At 34.0% G+C, this 16,570-nt stretch overlaps 1 protein-coding gene across 2 annotated transcripts in view; it reads left to right on the top strand.

Moving 5' to 3' along the window:
* The window catches only part of USP47 (ubiquitin specific peptidase 47), a 106,928-nt gene that overhangs the window by 62,175 nt on the left and 28,183 nt on the right, over positions 1–16,570 (top strand). For both annotated transcript variants that reach the window (XM_060606017.2, XM_060606018.2), the window contains 6 exons: positions 9,330–9,425; positions 9,501–9,653; positions 12,336–12,503; positions 14,289–14,420; positions 15,118–15,194; positions 15,746–15,801. In XM_060606017.2, coding sequence (XP_060462000.1) covers positions 9,330–9,425; positions 9,501–9,653; positions 12,336–12,503; positions 14,289–14,420; positions 15,118–15,194; positions 15,746–15,801 — 682 coding nt within the window. The remainder of the gene's footprint in view (positions 1–9,329; positions 9,426–9,500; positions 9,654–12,335; positions 12,504–14,288; positions 14,421–15,117; positions 15,195–15,745; positions 15,802–16,570) is intronic.

Genomic DNA, 16,570 nt, shown 5'->3' with positions numbered 1-16,570 from the left:
AATATATCAAATTTTGAGACACAGCTGAAGCAGTACTGAGAGGGAAACTTACAGCATTAAATGCTCACCTTTATTAAAATGGTTATATTCGTAAAAAAGGGGAGACGTTTCAAATCAATAAACTTCCAGCTAACCTGAAAAAAGAGCAAAAGGAACCCAAAGTGAGCAGAAGGAAGGGCATAATAAAGAAAAGAGCAGAATCAGTGACATTGAAAACAAAAACAAATCAGTGAAACGCAGAGCTAGTTCTTTGGAAAGATCAATACAGTTGACACACCTGTAGTAAGGGGGGGAGGCAAAAATTTACAGTATTAGGAATGGAATGAATATCACTACCGATCATGCAGATATCAAGAGGATAATAAGGGAGTACAACAAATAACTCTGTACACATAAATTGGATAATTTATATGAATCAATTCTTCAAAAGCACAATAATTCTTCCAGTATGAATTAGATAATGTGAATAGCCCCATAACTGTTAAAGTATTAAATTCATAATTAAAAATTTCTCAAAAATTGAGTCTCCCAAGTTGGGATGGTTTCACTGGAGCCTTGTGTCAAACATTTTAGAACAGTGAGCACCAAGTACACAGTCTTCTTCTAAAAACTAGAAACGAAGGGGACCCTTCCCAATTTGTTTTGTGAAGTTACTTTTATCTTGATACTAAACCAAAGACAGTTAAAACTGACCAAGCCAGTACCCTTAATTCCTAAAGATAAGAAAATCCTTACCAAAATATTAGCAGATAGAATTAAGCAATATGTAAAGGATTATATGCCATGACCAAGTCGAGTTCATTTCAGGGATTCAGAACTGGTCAGTATTTAAAAATCAGAGTTATCTACCATATTGATAGTCAAAAGAAGAAAATTCACACCATCGCATCAATTGACTCAGAAAAAGCATTGACAAAATTCAGTATTTACTCATGATTAAAAAAAAAAAAAACAACTCAGAAAACTGGGAATGGGGTAATTTTCTCAAATTAGTAAAAAACATATTTAAAAAACCTACAGCTAACATAGTACTTTATAATATAATAATATTTTTGAGAGAGAGGGCGAGTGGGGGAGAGGCAGAGAAAGAGGGAGACAGAGAATCCTAAGCAGGCTCCAGGCACTGTTAGCACAGAGCCCAATGCAGGGCTCGAAGTCTTGAACCGTGAGATCATAATCTGAGCTGAAACCGAGTTGGATGCTTAACTGAGTGAGCCATCCAGGTGCCCCACCATTTTTTTTTAAAGTTCATTTATTTATTTAAAGAGAAAGAGACAGTGCAAGTGGGGGAGGAATAGAGAAAGGGAGATAGAACCCCAAGCAGTCTCCATGCTGCCAGGGCAGAGCGCGATGCGGGGCTCAAACTCATGAAACTTTGAGATCATGATCTGAGCCAAAACCAAGAGTCGGATGCTTAACCAACTGAACCACCCAGGTGCCCCTAGAATGTGAAGGTTGTTTCTAAGCAAAGATGTCTGTCTGCTCTCACCACTCCTACTCATTATAGTCCTGGGAGTCCTAGCCAGCACAATAAGGCAAGAAGAGGAAATAAAATGCATTCCAATTAAAGGAAGAAATAAAATTACCCCTTCCCCATTTAGGTAACATAATTTTTTTTTAATGTAGAACAGTCCTCAGGCATCTAAAAAAAGAAAAAACAAACAAACAACCCCCCCCCCCCAAAAACCCTGTAGAACTAGTAAGTGAGCTTAGCAAGATAGCAGGGTATGAGATAAACATACAAAAATCAGTTGTATTTCAATATAACTAGCAAGTAACGTGCAAAGTGGAATTTAAAGTACAATACCATTTACAAATGTGGAAAAAGAATACCTTACATGTAAATCCAACAAAATATGTACAGGACCTATGTATAAGAAAGTATTAACTCTGAAAAGAATATTTAAATAAATGGAAAGACATACTGTTCTCACCAATTAGAAGATTCAGCATAGTAAAAATGTCAGTTTTCCCCAAGATTATAGTTTAATTAGCCTATCTTCTCAAAATCTGGCAAGATTTTTTTGATCTAGACAAGCTTATTCTAAAATTTATGTAGAAGGCAAAGAAATAAGCTACACGTGGTAAGAGAATTTGGGGAAAAGAAGAATAGAGGGGAGAAATCATTCTACCTGATAAAACTTATTATAGAGCTGCAGTAATCAAGACTGGTATTGGCGGAAGGATAGACAAATAGATCAGTGGAACAAGATAGAAAACCCAGATGTATATTTGCACAAATATGTCCAAACTGATTTTTAAGAAAGACACAAAAGTGACTCAGTGGAGGAAGGATGGTCTTTCAACAAATGATGATGAAACAATTGCATATCCCTATGCACAAAAATGGACCTCTACTTAAACTTTATACCTTGTACAAAATTTGCTCAAAATGGATCATAGATTTAAATTTAAAATATAAAGTATGAATTTTATTTAAAAAATATAGGAAAAATATCTTCCAGTTCTAGAGTTAAACAACGAGTTCTTCGATTTGATACCAAAAGTACGGTCCACAAAGGGAGAAATTGAAAAGTTGGATCTCATCAAAATTAAACATTTACTCTTTGAAAGCCCATGTGAATGAAGAGGATAAAAGGAAGAGCTACAGACTGGGAGAACTTCTCTGCAAACCACGTATCTGACAAGGGACTAATATCTAGAATATGTAAAGAAACCTCAAAATAGTAAAAGTAGTAACCTCAATAGTAAAAAAAAAAAAATCCATTTAGACAGTTGGCAAAAGACATAAACAGGGGCGCCTGGGTGGCGCAGTCGGTTAAGCGTCCGACTTCAGCCAGGTCACGATCTCGCGGTCCATGAGTTCGAGCCCCGCGTCAGGCTCTGGGCTGATGGCTCGGAGCCTGGAGCCTGTTTCCGATTCTGTGTCTCCCTCTCTCTCTGCCCCTCCCCCGTTCATGCTCTGTCTCTCTCTGTCCCAAAAATAAATAAAAAACGTTGAAAAAAAAATTAAAAAAAAAAAAAAAGACATAAACAACATTTCATCAAACAGGATATACAGATGTCAAATACAGGAAAAGTCCACTGTCACTAAGGGAACTGCAAATTCAAGCCACAGTGACGATAATCCTTTACCTGCAGAATGGCTAAAATAAAAAATAATGACAGCACAGAAAGCTGGTCATAATGTGATGAAAATGGATCACTCATACATTCTTGATGGAAATATGAAATGTTAAAGGGAGTTTTTTTATAAAACTAAACATACAATTACCATAAACCCCAGCAATTATACTCTTGGTAACTTATAGAATGAAAATTTGTGTAAGTTTATGTTCACATAAAAACCTGTGTACAAATGCCCATAGCATCTTTATTTTAATATCCACAAAATGGAATTCGCCCAGAAGTCCTTCATCTAGTGAATGGTTTAACAAACTGGTACATACAAACCATAGAATACTACTCAGCAACAAAAAGGAACAAACTATTGATACATACTAAAATTGGAATGAATCTCTAGGGAATTTTTATGCTGCGTGAAAACTAGTCCCAAAAGGTTACATGTGATATGATTCCATTTGTATACATTTTTGGTAGAATTTTAGGGTTTGGGGCAGATTAATCATTGCCAAAGCTTAGAGATGTGGTAGGGCCAGGGGAAGGACAGGAAGGTGGTTACTTAAAAGGGCAACATGAGGGATCCTTGTGGTTTAGAAACTGTGTTCAATCTCTTGACTGTGGTGGTGGATATGTGAACCTTCACAGGCGATCAGATTGTATAGAACTTAATACACACACGTACACAGACAAATGAGTATACTAAAACTGGGAAAACCTGAATAATATAATGTAGATTGATCAATGTCAATATCCTGATTGTGTATTATACTATAGTTTTGCAAAAAAAAAAAAAAAAAAAAAAAAAAGTTACCACTGGACGGAACTGGAGTACAAAGGATTCTGTATTATTTGTTTTGTTTTGTTTAAACGTTTATTTATTTTTGGGAGAGAGAAACAGCGTGTGAGCAGGGGAGGGGCACAGAGCGAGGGAGACACAGAATTCGAAGCAGGCTCCAGGCTCTGTGCTGACAGCTTAGAGGGGCTCGAACTCAATAACCATGAGATCATGACCTGAGCTGACATTGGACGCTTAACTGACTGAGCCAGCCAGGTGCCTCTGTATTATTTCTTATAATTGTCAACTACAATTATCTCAAAAATTGCAGTTAGAAAAAGTAGATGGCTTAGGATAAAGTTCTTTTCCTAATTAAAACAAAACAACACAAAAAACCAAAGTATATGTTCTGGAAAGATAGATAGTTGGATATATTTGTAAGGAAGACATATTACTGTATATCAGTAGCACAGAATTAGTACATTAAAATTGGTTAGGAAGTTACCAGTGGTAGTTCTGATTTATGTTTGATCTGAAAAATAAAGTATCTTATTTTAGTACCCATTTCTGTATTCAAAATAAAATAGACATTTCATGATAAAAAAAATTGTAAAAAGAAAAAAAAAGAATTCATAGGCAATGCCATTTCTTGGGTATATATTATAATTGCATTGTGCCTAGATTTTCTGCTTTAACTATAAAATTGTAGTAACCAGTATTTTTTTATATGAAGAACTAATGAATGATGTAAGAATTCTCTATGTTCTATTCTGAACTCTAAAAATTACAGTCTATAAAATGTATAAATTACATTTTGTATAATAGGAGTAAACTAGAAAAAAACTATTATCTTCACTCTGGAATGATGATAAACAATCATGGTCAACCCAAAGCTCACATGATATGTGAGTAATTTAACATACTCAAGAGGACAGCTGATGATAAGCAGAGCAAAAATTTTTGTGTGTATTAATAATGGTGCAGTATAGTATTTTATTCCATTTTTGTAATCTATAGTTTATCTTTTAATATGTAACATATAGTTTAGTATGATTTTTAGTTATGCATCACATTAAATGAAAATAAATGTATATGACCACATTTACATAATTTATTTGTTGAAGGCATAGATGAATTGAAACTAATTTTTATGACTGACTAATCTTGTTTATAATTATCCTGGAGCCAACTTGTTAAATAGTGAACTAGGAAGCTATAGAAAATTATTATAATATAGCTTGAACTGGTTTCCGAGTCTGGAAGATAATGATGGCCATGTGAATCTGTATATATCTGTACATTTTCCCAGAAAACCTAGACAAAAAGGAACACAAATGAAATGCGGATAACCTATAACTTCTGCATTACGGGGACAGAATGCCATAAACTTCCAATTACCTGTAAGTAGCAAAATAATCAAGTTCCAACAGAGCTTCTATTGCTGCTATAGGTCTATATATGTGGAGAGGATGGAGTGGAAAGCCCTTGAGACTGTGAAACAGAGAAGGCCTTGAAGGACTTAAAATAAATACAAAAATCACCCTCACAAGGAAAAAGTACAACAGGACATGCCAAAAGAGTTTATAGCACCGGCCACAGGGAAGGAGATCTCGAGGGAGACGTGGCATCCTTGGAGGAATTTTGTCTCTGGGACAGAAGGTAGAGAAGTATGATGCCTCTGAGTCAGTGGTGAAGAGAAAACCAGAAGAAAGAGAAAAAGTGTGTCCTGTAGAATGAAAGACCTCAAGCTCTCCACTCCTGTTACCCATGCATGAAACTACACTAAGTTGACAAAAGTTTGAGGTACTTTCAAACTAAAGAACGCTGCCCACAAAATGACCGGGTGGGTGGAGGCTGGGAATCAAATTTACACAGCACCACTGTTAGAAGAGAACAGAAAATAGGTATAAAAGCATTTTAGCTGATAAAAATCCACTCTGCCAAAAAAAAGCCCTGAGGAAAATAACCACAGAGTACTGTAACACAGTACTCCAGACTAAATTAAATATTCTCAAGCAAAACAAAACCTGGTATCCAAAAATTTAAGGAGAAAAATGAAGAAACAATAGGAAATGCAATATGAATTGATCAAACTCAGGAAAGAAAAGAAAAAGACAAAATTGTTATTAGAAGTGAATAAATTATAAAATGCTCAAGAGAATAGAATGGAATGAAAATCTAAAGAGGGACGTAGAATGAAAATGAGAGAAAGAAAAAAGGATCTCAGAGAAATGAAAGGAAAGCCTGGCAGAGGGTGTCCAACGTAACTGAGTTTGTGAAGAATAAAAACGCCACAGGAGAACAAACCTTAGGAACTATTAGCCAAGAAAACTTTGTGGAAATAAGGGAAATTTAAGTCTACCTTTTGAAGGACCTTCCGTGTACTTGGGAAAATTGACCTGGAATGATCAGCTCAGACCATATTTTAGTAAGCTGTTAAACTTTAAGGATAAATTGAGTTGGCATCATACACTGGAAGAGCAGCACACAAATCATGGCAACAGAATAGCAATTTGAAGAAATTCACTGAAACAAAGTACAGACCAAGGATTTGACATCTAGCCAAGGTTTTCTTCAATTTTGATGGCAGTTAGAAATTCCATTCTTGAACATTGAAGAACTTATTGAAATGATACTATATCCATGAGTTCTTCTTGAGTTTATTAGGGGATAAACTCCATCCAGTGAAGAGATCCCCAGGGAAGCTTCAGCAAAAGGACTATGAGCATTTAATGTATTTATAGAAGTAAGGACTAAATGGAACAAGGGTGGGGACATAAGTAGAAGTATAACATATTATATGTAAGATGAAATAAAAAGAATACCACTCAAAAGGGGAAGGGAGAAAATGAGAGAAAGTAGAATGAGATCATAGACTGTTGAATGGGTAACAGACAAAGGATAACACTTAAAACTGGCAAACCGGACCCTAAAAGCTTAAATAAGGAAAAGGGGAAAAATGGGGATTAAGGGTGCAAATACAAGTATAATAAATGCACTACAAAAAAATTACCTTCCTAAATACCAAAAGAAAATGTAAGAAGTAGCAGAACACAGCACATGGAGAAAAGAACACAGTAAATATTACTTAATACAGTAATTATAAACTAGATGAGACAAAACATCATATCCAATATGAATGGTCTTAAGTTGCCTATTAAAAAGATTTTTAAGTTGGCTCATAAAACATATGAAAATTTGGTTTAAGCAAGAATCCATTAGTGGACGCTAAATCTAGGGCGGAAAGTTTAAGACTCAGGATATTTGCATGGTCTCCAAGTATCTCCTTACATATTACATAATTGCTGCGAGGGGATAAAACAATAACTATGTAGTGGAAAAGCTGGGTAACACTTTGTCCAGTTGATTCAAGTTCCTATCACCAATAGGGAGGTTGGGGACATCATGGTCTGTGACTGTGATACCCTTAGAAGGACACATCATAATTTAGGTGGTAGTCTAGTAAGGAATACAGAACCTGAATCTAATTATAAGGAGCATCAGGCAAACCCAAATTGCAGACATTTTATAAAATAGCCAGCCACCTCTTAAAAAAACCCCATTTATGTCATGAAAGAAAGGCTTTGGAACTGTTCCAGACAAAATGAATCTGAAGAGACAGCTAAATGTAATCTGTGATCCTGGGTTCAATTCTGTACTAGATGGGGAGAAACACATTATTAGGATTAGGAGGACAATTGACAGAATGGGAATATGGCAAAAGTACTTTATCAATGTTAAATTTTCCTGAGTTTGCTAACTCTATTATAAGAATATCCTTGCTCTTAAAAAGTCATATAGAATTATTAAGAGGAAAAGCATGACATGTAAAACTCTCAAATTCTTCAGAAAAATACACAATGTGTGTAGGAATGGGAGAATGATAAAGCAAGGGTAGCAAAATATTAAAAGTTGGTGAACTGAGTAAATTACATTTTCTGTTCTTTAAACTTTTCTCTGAGTTTTAACTTCAAAAAACAAATAATAAACAAACAAGCAAAAATCAGAAGAAGATAGCTCTAGCTATGAACTATAACCAGAGACCAGTCCACACAGTTCAGTGAAGAAGAATCTGAGTTCCATAATTTTCTCCCCCTACCTTTTTGGTTAAGATATTGAGTGTTCTACATTTCACTTTCAATTTGGAATGCTTGACTCATTTGATATCATTCCATGCTAAGCTATATATATGATTTTTCTTAGAGCTTTTTCTGTGTTACATTTTTACAGGATTTGCCTTTTTCATGCTTAAAATGTGTTTGAAAGAAAAAAAAATCATTCTGAATGTGTCCTTTTCTTTGACCTCCAGTAAAATGCTTGGTCATGTGGAAAAACACCCACTATTTGGTTCTCCTCCCCCCTTCCCCCACCCTGTCACTTCCTTGTGTTCTGAGAACAAAATATAAGATGGATGGGGTTAAAGGCATTTAGAGTATCTTTTCATATTTTTGATCTAATTCCAAAATGAGTTGTACCAAACAATATGTGGATAGTAGTTTTGTAAGTGTTGCCAGCTCTTTCACATTTTGCCAGATCAAGCTTCTTTATTTATCTTTTGAGGAACAACATGTTCTGAATCAAAAGAAAAATGTTTGAAGATATTTTGTCCTAATGATAGTTTCTTTATATAGTAAAGAATTTCTTTATATAGGTAAATATAGTCAGTAGTTCTGATCAGACCATGTGTGAAGAGATCACAACAAATGAAATTTGAGATGATGCAGTCCAATGTTACATGTTGTATTAACTAAAATTTATTTTTTGTGAAAAATCGGTGATTAAAAATTAAAAATTTTATGCCCACTGATTCTTCACCAATGTTTATACTAAGTTTCTTGCTTCTGTCTTAAGGCTGTATGGAGAGAAGAGAATCACGTGGTTCCTCTAGGTGAACAGTCCAGGAGCTCTCCTACATTTTCAAGTGGAGCAGTATCTGACATGCAGGGAGAAAGTTGTCCGGTGTTTTTCAGTCTTTAGTGCAGTGGTGAATTACTGAATGATGCTAACTGTAGTGATAAATGATGGTTATTAGGTTTTTTTAATGTAGGGATAGTGTGAATTCTTCAGAGTTCTCTCTTATTTACTGTACAGTTTTGAATGTTTCCTTTTACAAGAAGATTGCAGTGATGTATGTAACTGCTTTTCTTCTGGAACTTTTAATCTAAAGATAGGATTTTTATTAGGTTATTTAGCCAAATTCCACAATAAAGTCAGCAAAAATTAGGTGGAAATGACTGTGATGTACAGTACTAGGAAACAGATTTCATGCAGAATTAAAGCAATTATTTTGTCACTCAGTTTTTATAATGATGTTGCTGTTGATCGTTTTTTTCCTTTTTGCATTTTGAGTTCCTAATTTTCTAGCCATCTTCTAAGAATTTTGGTAATTGCAAAGTTTTTATATTCAGGGCTTTAACATTATAAAGTTTGTAAGTAATTATAAAACAGTCATTTTTTTTCTTCTTACTAGGAAGAAGCATTGCATGCATTTATTCAGCCAGAGATCCTGGATGGCCCAAATCAATATTTTTGTGAACGTTGTAAGAAGAAGTGTGATGCACGAAAGGTAGATGCCATGTAGAAATTAATACCAGATTACCTGAGTTTATATTCAATATTCAATAGGTCCCTTTTCTTTTAGGGTCTTCGGTTTTTGCATTTCCCTTACCTGCTGACCTTACAGTTGAAAAGGTTTGATTTTGATTATACAACCATGCACAGGATTAAGTTGAATGATCGGATGACATTTCCTGAGGAGCTAGATATGAGTACATTTATTGATGTTGAAGATGAGGTAAAATATTTATTATACTTATTTGTTAAAAGATAGTAATCCATTTTGGTTGGTCATGTGTTTAATTAAAAGAGCTATTTGAGGAAACCAATTTGACAATAAACTTCATATATTGAAAAAAAAAAGAGCTATTTGGGGTAACAACACTGGTGTTGTTTAAACTCTTCTTGGTAGAAGGTTTTCCTTTCTCTCCATATTTTGTAATGGCAAGTTATATAAAAAGATATAAATTTGTATAAGCTTTTTTTTCTCACCATAAATTATATTTCACATAATCTTGTTTGATCAGAATAACTCATAATATTCTTTGAAAAGACAAAAAGGATCCCAAACTCTGGAATTACTTCTTTAATTTGAGCGATAATCTTATGTTTCATAACTTTCTTAGCGAAAGAAACCAATCTAGAGGTGGGCTGCACTGTGTTTCTGGCACATAATAAACACAACAAATATGTAAGTAAAATGAGCAAATTGGGTAGTATGGCCTTAATATCTTATATTTGTCTTAGTGTCATTTTCAAGGATTAAGGTTTCTGGGTTATTCTCAGCTAAAGTTTGCCACCTCTTAAATAGGCTAGGTTAGAAAGCTAGAAAATAAAGGTATTTTGTCGGTTTTCCTTTTTTAATTAGTTTTTTTTTTTGTAGTCAAAACTTTATTTAAATAGTTTGAAGAATGTAACTTGGAAGGGCACAGGTAATGCTTATCAGTTTCTTCTACTCACTGACCCCTGCAAATCTCTGATTCCCCTAACCTTATTCAGTAAAAGATTCTTAGTATCCTAATTTATTCTTTGGAAACTTCTGATTTCATTATGGGAAATATTTACAATCACTTGAGTTCTTAGAAAGTGATAAATCTTTATTTTTTTCAAAATTACCATGAATCATTTTTTTCTGATTGGAACTTACCACTCTAGTTATAAAAATACCATTTCCCAAGAGCTCAAAAGTGATTTTAAACATTCATGAAGTTTTAGTTAATGCTCTTAAGTATTAAGTGATGATGTGGTATAGAAGAACAACTTTTCTGAGCCTTACTTTGCAAAGTAAGGACAGTATTTACTCTTTATAGCTTTCATGAAAAGAGTGCTTTAGATAAAGTAGATGTTCATTGAATGGTACCTATGACCAGGTACTTTTGAAAAGTTTAATTCAAAATAGTATTTCAAACACTTGTGCTTAAGCTAGGAAATCTTTCCAAGGTATACCAAAGTAAACAACCTCTTTACAGGAGTCTTCACAGAGATTAGTATTGGATCAGTTTTCTGTATATACCTAATATATTCTTGTAAAAGGAAATCTTTTACAAATAAAGAAAACCTAGATCTAGTTTGACAGGAACTTTTAGGAAGTTCCAGGTCCATATCTTGGGAGAAGAGATGTTCTGGCCTAAAGGAGCGTCAGGAATGATCTCCAGACTCAGTGCAGAGTTCTAGAGTTGGTTTTCACTTAAACTTTACTTTCTCGAGGGATGAAGACTGTATGTTAGATGCAGTTCCCACAGCAAAGTTCTTGACAAAAAGTTGGTGCTTATTATTATGTATTGCCTGGTTAATTTAGGAACTCCTGTATAACATATCAAGAGGCTACATCTTATAGAAGAATTCTCAAACTATTTAAACAGAAACATTTTTAGATATGTATATAAAATATTTAAGGAAAAGGGGCCAAGGAGTTGTTTGGGGATTTCTAAGAAGTAGATTCCTTCAAATTAAATTTGCATGAAAAGGATTTAAAAATCATAAAAGCATGAAAAAGTGTGATTTTTGTTGTTACATTTCTCCCTCCTCCTATATGCTAGAATGTAAGATTCTTGAGGATAGATTCAGTGTTGTTTTTCTTTCTAATGGTGTCTAATGCCTAGCACAAAGATAAATAAAATTGAACCTTTTGTTCAAGAAAAGAGATGATATTCTTTTGGGATTTGAGAACAAAAGCTCATTTTGGCATTTAGGTTCACAGCTTTTACAGATTTTGGTGAAAGAAATGGTAATTTACGTTATTACTTTGCAACTATAAACATAAATGGGGTTTAATTAGAATTCTGAATCACTGATTCATTGTATTTGAATTTTAAGGACATTAATAGAAATGTTTTTAAAATACACTTTTCTTAAAATTTAGTGATTCATCACTTACATATAACACCCAATGCTCATCATAACAAGTGCTCTCCTTAATACCCATCACCCATTCAGCCCATCCCCCAACCACCTCCCTCACATCAACTCTCAGACACTTAACCGACTAAGAGCCACCCAGGCACCCCTAGATTTCATTCTTTTTGATGGCTGAGTAATATTCCAGTGTGTGTGTGTGTGTGTGTGTGTGTGTGTGTGTGTGTGTGTGTGTATCACCACATATATGATATATACATATATGTATGATACATATGATATATGTATACATCATATGATATATATGTATCACATTTTTATATGTGTATATCTCACATCTTTACCCATTAATCAGTCGATGGACATTTGGGCCCTAACGTACACTTTTTTTGGTTTAATTTTATTTAAGGACTCACTCTCTAAGATAAGATAAATTTGCTTAAAATAGATATTTTTATTAGTAACATCTGAAGTTATGTGAAAAAGTTAGCATGTAGAGAAAAGGCTTTACTGAGTATATGTTTTTATTTCACTTGTAATTGTAAGATAATTATGTTTTATTAAGAAATCCCCTCAGACCGAAAGTTGCACTGACAGTGGGGCAGAAAATGAAGGCAGTTGTCACAGCGATCAGATGAGCAATGATTTTTCGAATGATGATGGTGTTGATGAAGGGATCTGCCTTGAAAGTAATAGTGGAACTGAAAAAATTTCAAAACCTGGACTTGAAAAGGTACCTTTTATAGTTTGTGGGTTTTAGTTGAGATAATAAAATAATCTCTGAGCTGTTATATAGTTCTCTAACTGTTGTGACCAATAAATTCTCCTTAGGAGAAGTAATTTTTGAAAAGTAAGACTTTTAAAGCTGTTTTGTTTTTTTTTAATGTACATATGTGATCATAATTAAACTTTAGGAAAAAACTGCTTACAGGCAAGAGCATGAATTTTTGGAGGCTGATCTGTAGCTGGGGGGTGATATGGAAAAGGAGATCACTTCTGCCTTAAAAGTTACACCACACCTCTAAATCTTTATATAAGAGTTTTCTCATATAGCAAAATGAAAGTTATTTGGCTACATCCATTCATTTTAAGATTCTGGCTCTGGAACTCCTTATGAAATAGTTAATAATAGAACTGATCTTTCTGAGGTAGGAGAAAGCCAAAGGCTTCAGCCTCTCTTGCCTCCCTATCACAGCCCTTAAGGCACTTAAAAAAAAGATACAGTTCCATGGATTATAATTTGACAACTACAAGATTTGATAATCTCTGTTATAGAATCTTTTATGTCATGGTATCAGTGATTTTTAAAATGTTATCAAACCATTTCTTTCATATTCACATAATCTGCTTTATTGAGGGGAGAATTATAGGTCAGATGTCTTGAGCATGTATAAATTATGAATCAATAACCTAAAGACTGCAGTAGCTCAAGTCTTGCAGAGTCATTTATACAGGGTTTTTAAGGCAGTATTTAAGAATAGAATTTCTCTTGCATTATTCCAACCACCATCATCATTTACCTTTTAAAATTATCTATTTCAGGGCAGATAGATGATCATGAGTTGCTATGTAATGAATAATGTAGCAGATATGTTATAACTTAGTGTAAAGAACACTGCATTCAAGCAAGGGTTGGCAAACTGTGGCTCAAAGTCTAAATCTAATTCTCTGCCTGTTTTTCTACATAAACAGTTACATCTGTCTTTTTTTCCCCCCTTGTCTTACTGCTGTAAGTAGGATTTCTTACAGTGTTGAATAGGAGTGGTGAGATAGGGCATTCTTGCCTTATTCTCAACTCAGGAGGAAAGTGTTCAGTTTTAAGTATGATGTTGGTTATAGGGTTTTTGTGGGTGTGCTTCATTAAGCTGAGGAGGTTTCCCTCATCCTAGTTTCTTAAGCATTTTTATCATGAATGAGTTTTGGATTTCATGAAATGCTTTTTCTGAGTTAGTTGATATATAGGATCACATGATTTTTCTAATTTAGCCTGTATTACAATAGATTGATCTTCTGGCATTGAACCATCTTTGCATACTTGAGAAATGTCAAATCAGCAGATCACTGTATCACAGATATTACATAAATACATTAGAAGATGTTCCAAATCATTTTATTGCTCAGCTCTTTTGCAAAGGAAATGGAATAATCTTGTTTGAATAAAAACATTATTTGGGATTTCTTGATCTTGACTGTGCATACCAGAATAGTCTTCTAATTAGAACCTGCTTCTAAAATTTCAGATTATTATTTTATTTTTACAAAAGAACATATTTCAGATATGCATAATTACAGAGGTTATAACATAATTAAAACGTGAAGGAATGCACTGAATGGAACTCTGATGTATAAAATTATGTGATGACTTTACCATTTTAATTATCTTAGAGGGAGTTGTGCCTACAATAAATATCTAGGACAGCTAACATATTATTTTACTCTGTACTAATAGAGAATAGGAAATACACAAATAAGGGAAATTCTTTTTCTTCTCTGAGGTACTTTTGTTTTTTCCTCTTAGAATTCCTTGATCTATGAGCTCTTCTCCGTTATGGTTCATTCAGGGAGTGCTGCTGGTGGTCATTATTATGCTTGTATAAAGTCATTCAGTGATGAACAGTGGTACAGCTTCAATGATCAACATGTCAGCAGGGTAAGGAGGGTTTTTTATTTTTAATTTATTTATTTTAAGAGAGAGAGAGAGAGAGAGCATATGTGTGCACATGCTAGCCAGAGGGGCAGAGAGAGGGAATCCCAGGCACTGTCAGTGCAGAGCCTAACACGGGGCTCGATCTCACGAACCGTGATATCATGACCTGAGCTGAAATCAAGAGTCAGATGCTTCACCTCCTGAGCCACTCAGGCACCCCAAGGAGGGGTTTTTAAAGATTATTCTGAAAGACAGGAGTAGAGCTGTTTCTAATCAACAGTAGGGATTTATTAAAAATGGGAGACTTAGTTTGTCCAGTGAAGCATTTTAAGACACATGCCAAGTCATTCTTTTGTTTTTGCTTTGAGTAAATTTTCTAGTTTATCATTGTTACTTATTTTGTTCTGTTCTGTTTTGTTTTGTTTGGGTCTTGCTAAGTGTTTCCAGAGGCCAACTCCCCCTTTTTTTTTTTTTTTTTTTTTTTTTTTTTTTTTTTTTTTAATCTTGAGCCTTCATGTGGGCTACCTGTTGAGCACTAGAACTAATTGGCTGGTAGCAGCCAGTGATTCTGATCAAATTTTGTGAATTGGTAGTTGTATGGTACATTTTAACTCTGAGATTAAAACTGGCTTACTTGTTGACATAAAGGTAATGATGTTATAGATTTTAGAAGAAGGTAAACAGTGTAACAACTTTTTAGATAACACAAGAGGACATTAAGAAAACACATGGTGGATCTTCAGGAAGCCGAGGATATTACTCAAGTGCTTTTGCAAGGTAAATAACTTCCTAATTTGTACTGTTTATAAATTAGAGTTAATTATAGCTCTTCAGCATTTTTTGCCATTAAAAAAATTTAACCCAGGGGTCAGCAAACTATAACCCACAGACCAAACCCTGCCTGCCTCTAGTTTTTGGAAATAAAGTTTTATTGGAATGTCACTATACTCCTTTGTTGAAGTATTGTGTGTTGATCTTTTCCCTTTAACAACAGAGTTAAAATAACTTCAATATGGCCAAGAAAAAAATTGGCTGACTCCTGACTTAACTGTAGTAGTGGTTCTAGGACACAGGTTTTTTGAAGATTTAACTGTGTAACCAAGAGGAGATGTGGAATCTTCTCATAAACCTGTCAGGAAAAGCAAAGTAGATTCTCCTTTTTTTTTTCCTAGAATGTTTTAAGTTTGAACCTATCATCGAACACTTAACATGGTTTTCTAATTGTTTGAAACAAAGAAAAACTATTAAAACAAAATATTTGATGCTGGGAAATGGAATCTTTACAATCTACTTTTTGTTGACATTAATCTTTTTTATATTTCTACTAGCTCCACAAATGCTTATATGCTGATATATAGACTGAAGGATCCAGCACGAAATGCAAGTATGTTAGCATGTAGTTATTTGATTTTAATCTGTACTAATTTCTTTTGTAAGTTTGGCAAACCCAGATAACTACTTTTAAATGATTGTTTTTTTGTGCCTAGAAAAATTAAATATAAAGATTGTTATGAGATAATACCAAGTGGTGAAAACACTTGGAAAAAGTTGAACTATTTTTTAATACACTAAGAGATAAAACTTAACTCTACATTTAAAAAGTGGGGTATTTATTTTCAGTTAGATAGTGCTCAGTGATGATAAATCCCAGATCTGTGTAGCAGCCCTGACTCGCCATCTAGGTGGCCTAGAGCAAGTTATTCAGCTTTTCTAAATCTTATTTTCCACGTCTGTAAAATGGGGATAATCATAGTATTTTATAGGATTATAATGAAAAATTAAACATTTTTTAGCATTTAGCATCATATCTACTAGTACATACTAATAACTCATATTTTGCTGTGACTGCTTTTTTTGGTATAAGCCTTTGGAGTATTTTATTATCAAAATGCTTTGAATGGGGACCCTTAAAAAAGTCAACTTCTGACTTACCACTCTACAAAGTTCCTGAGAGCTAAAGTTAAATATCTTTATTTGCTTAAAAAGCAAATAAAGTCTTATGAGTCTAGTATGCATCCTTTATTACATTTTTTAAAAAAAAATTTTTTTTAATGTTTATTTATTTTTGAGACAGAGAGAGACACAGCATGAGCAGGGAAGGGGCAGAGAGAGAGGGAGACACAGAATGTGAAGCAGGCTCCAGGCTCTGAGCT

The sequence above is a fragment of the Panthera onca genome, chromosome D1 (assembly GCF_046562875.1).
Source record: "Panthera onca isolate mPanOnc1 chromosome D1, mPanOnc1 haplotype 2, whole genome shotgun sequence".
NCBI classification, from domain to species: Eukaryota; Metazoa; Chordata; class Mammalia; order Carnivora; family Felidae; genus Panthera; species Panthera onca.
This window is presented reverse-complemented; position numbering and strand designations above follow the sequence as displayed.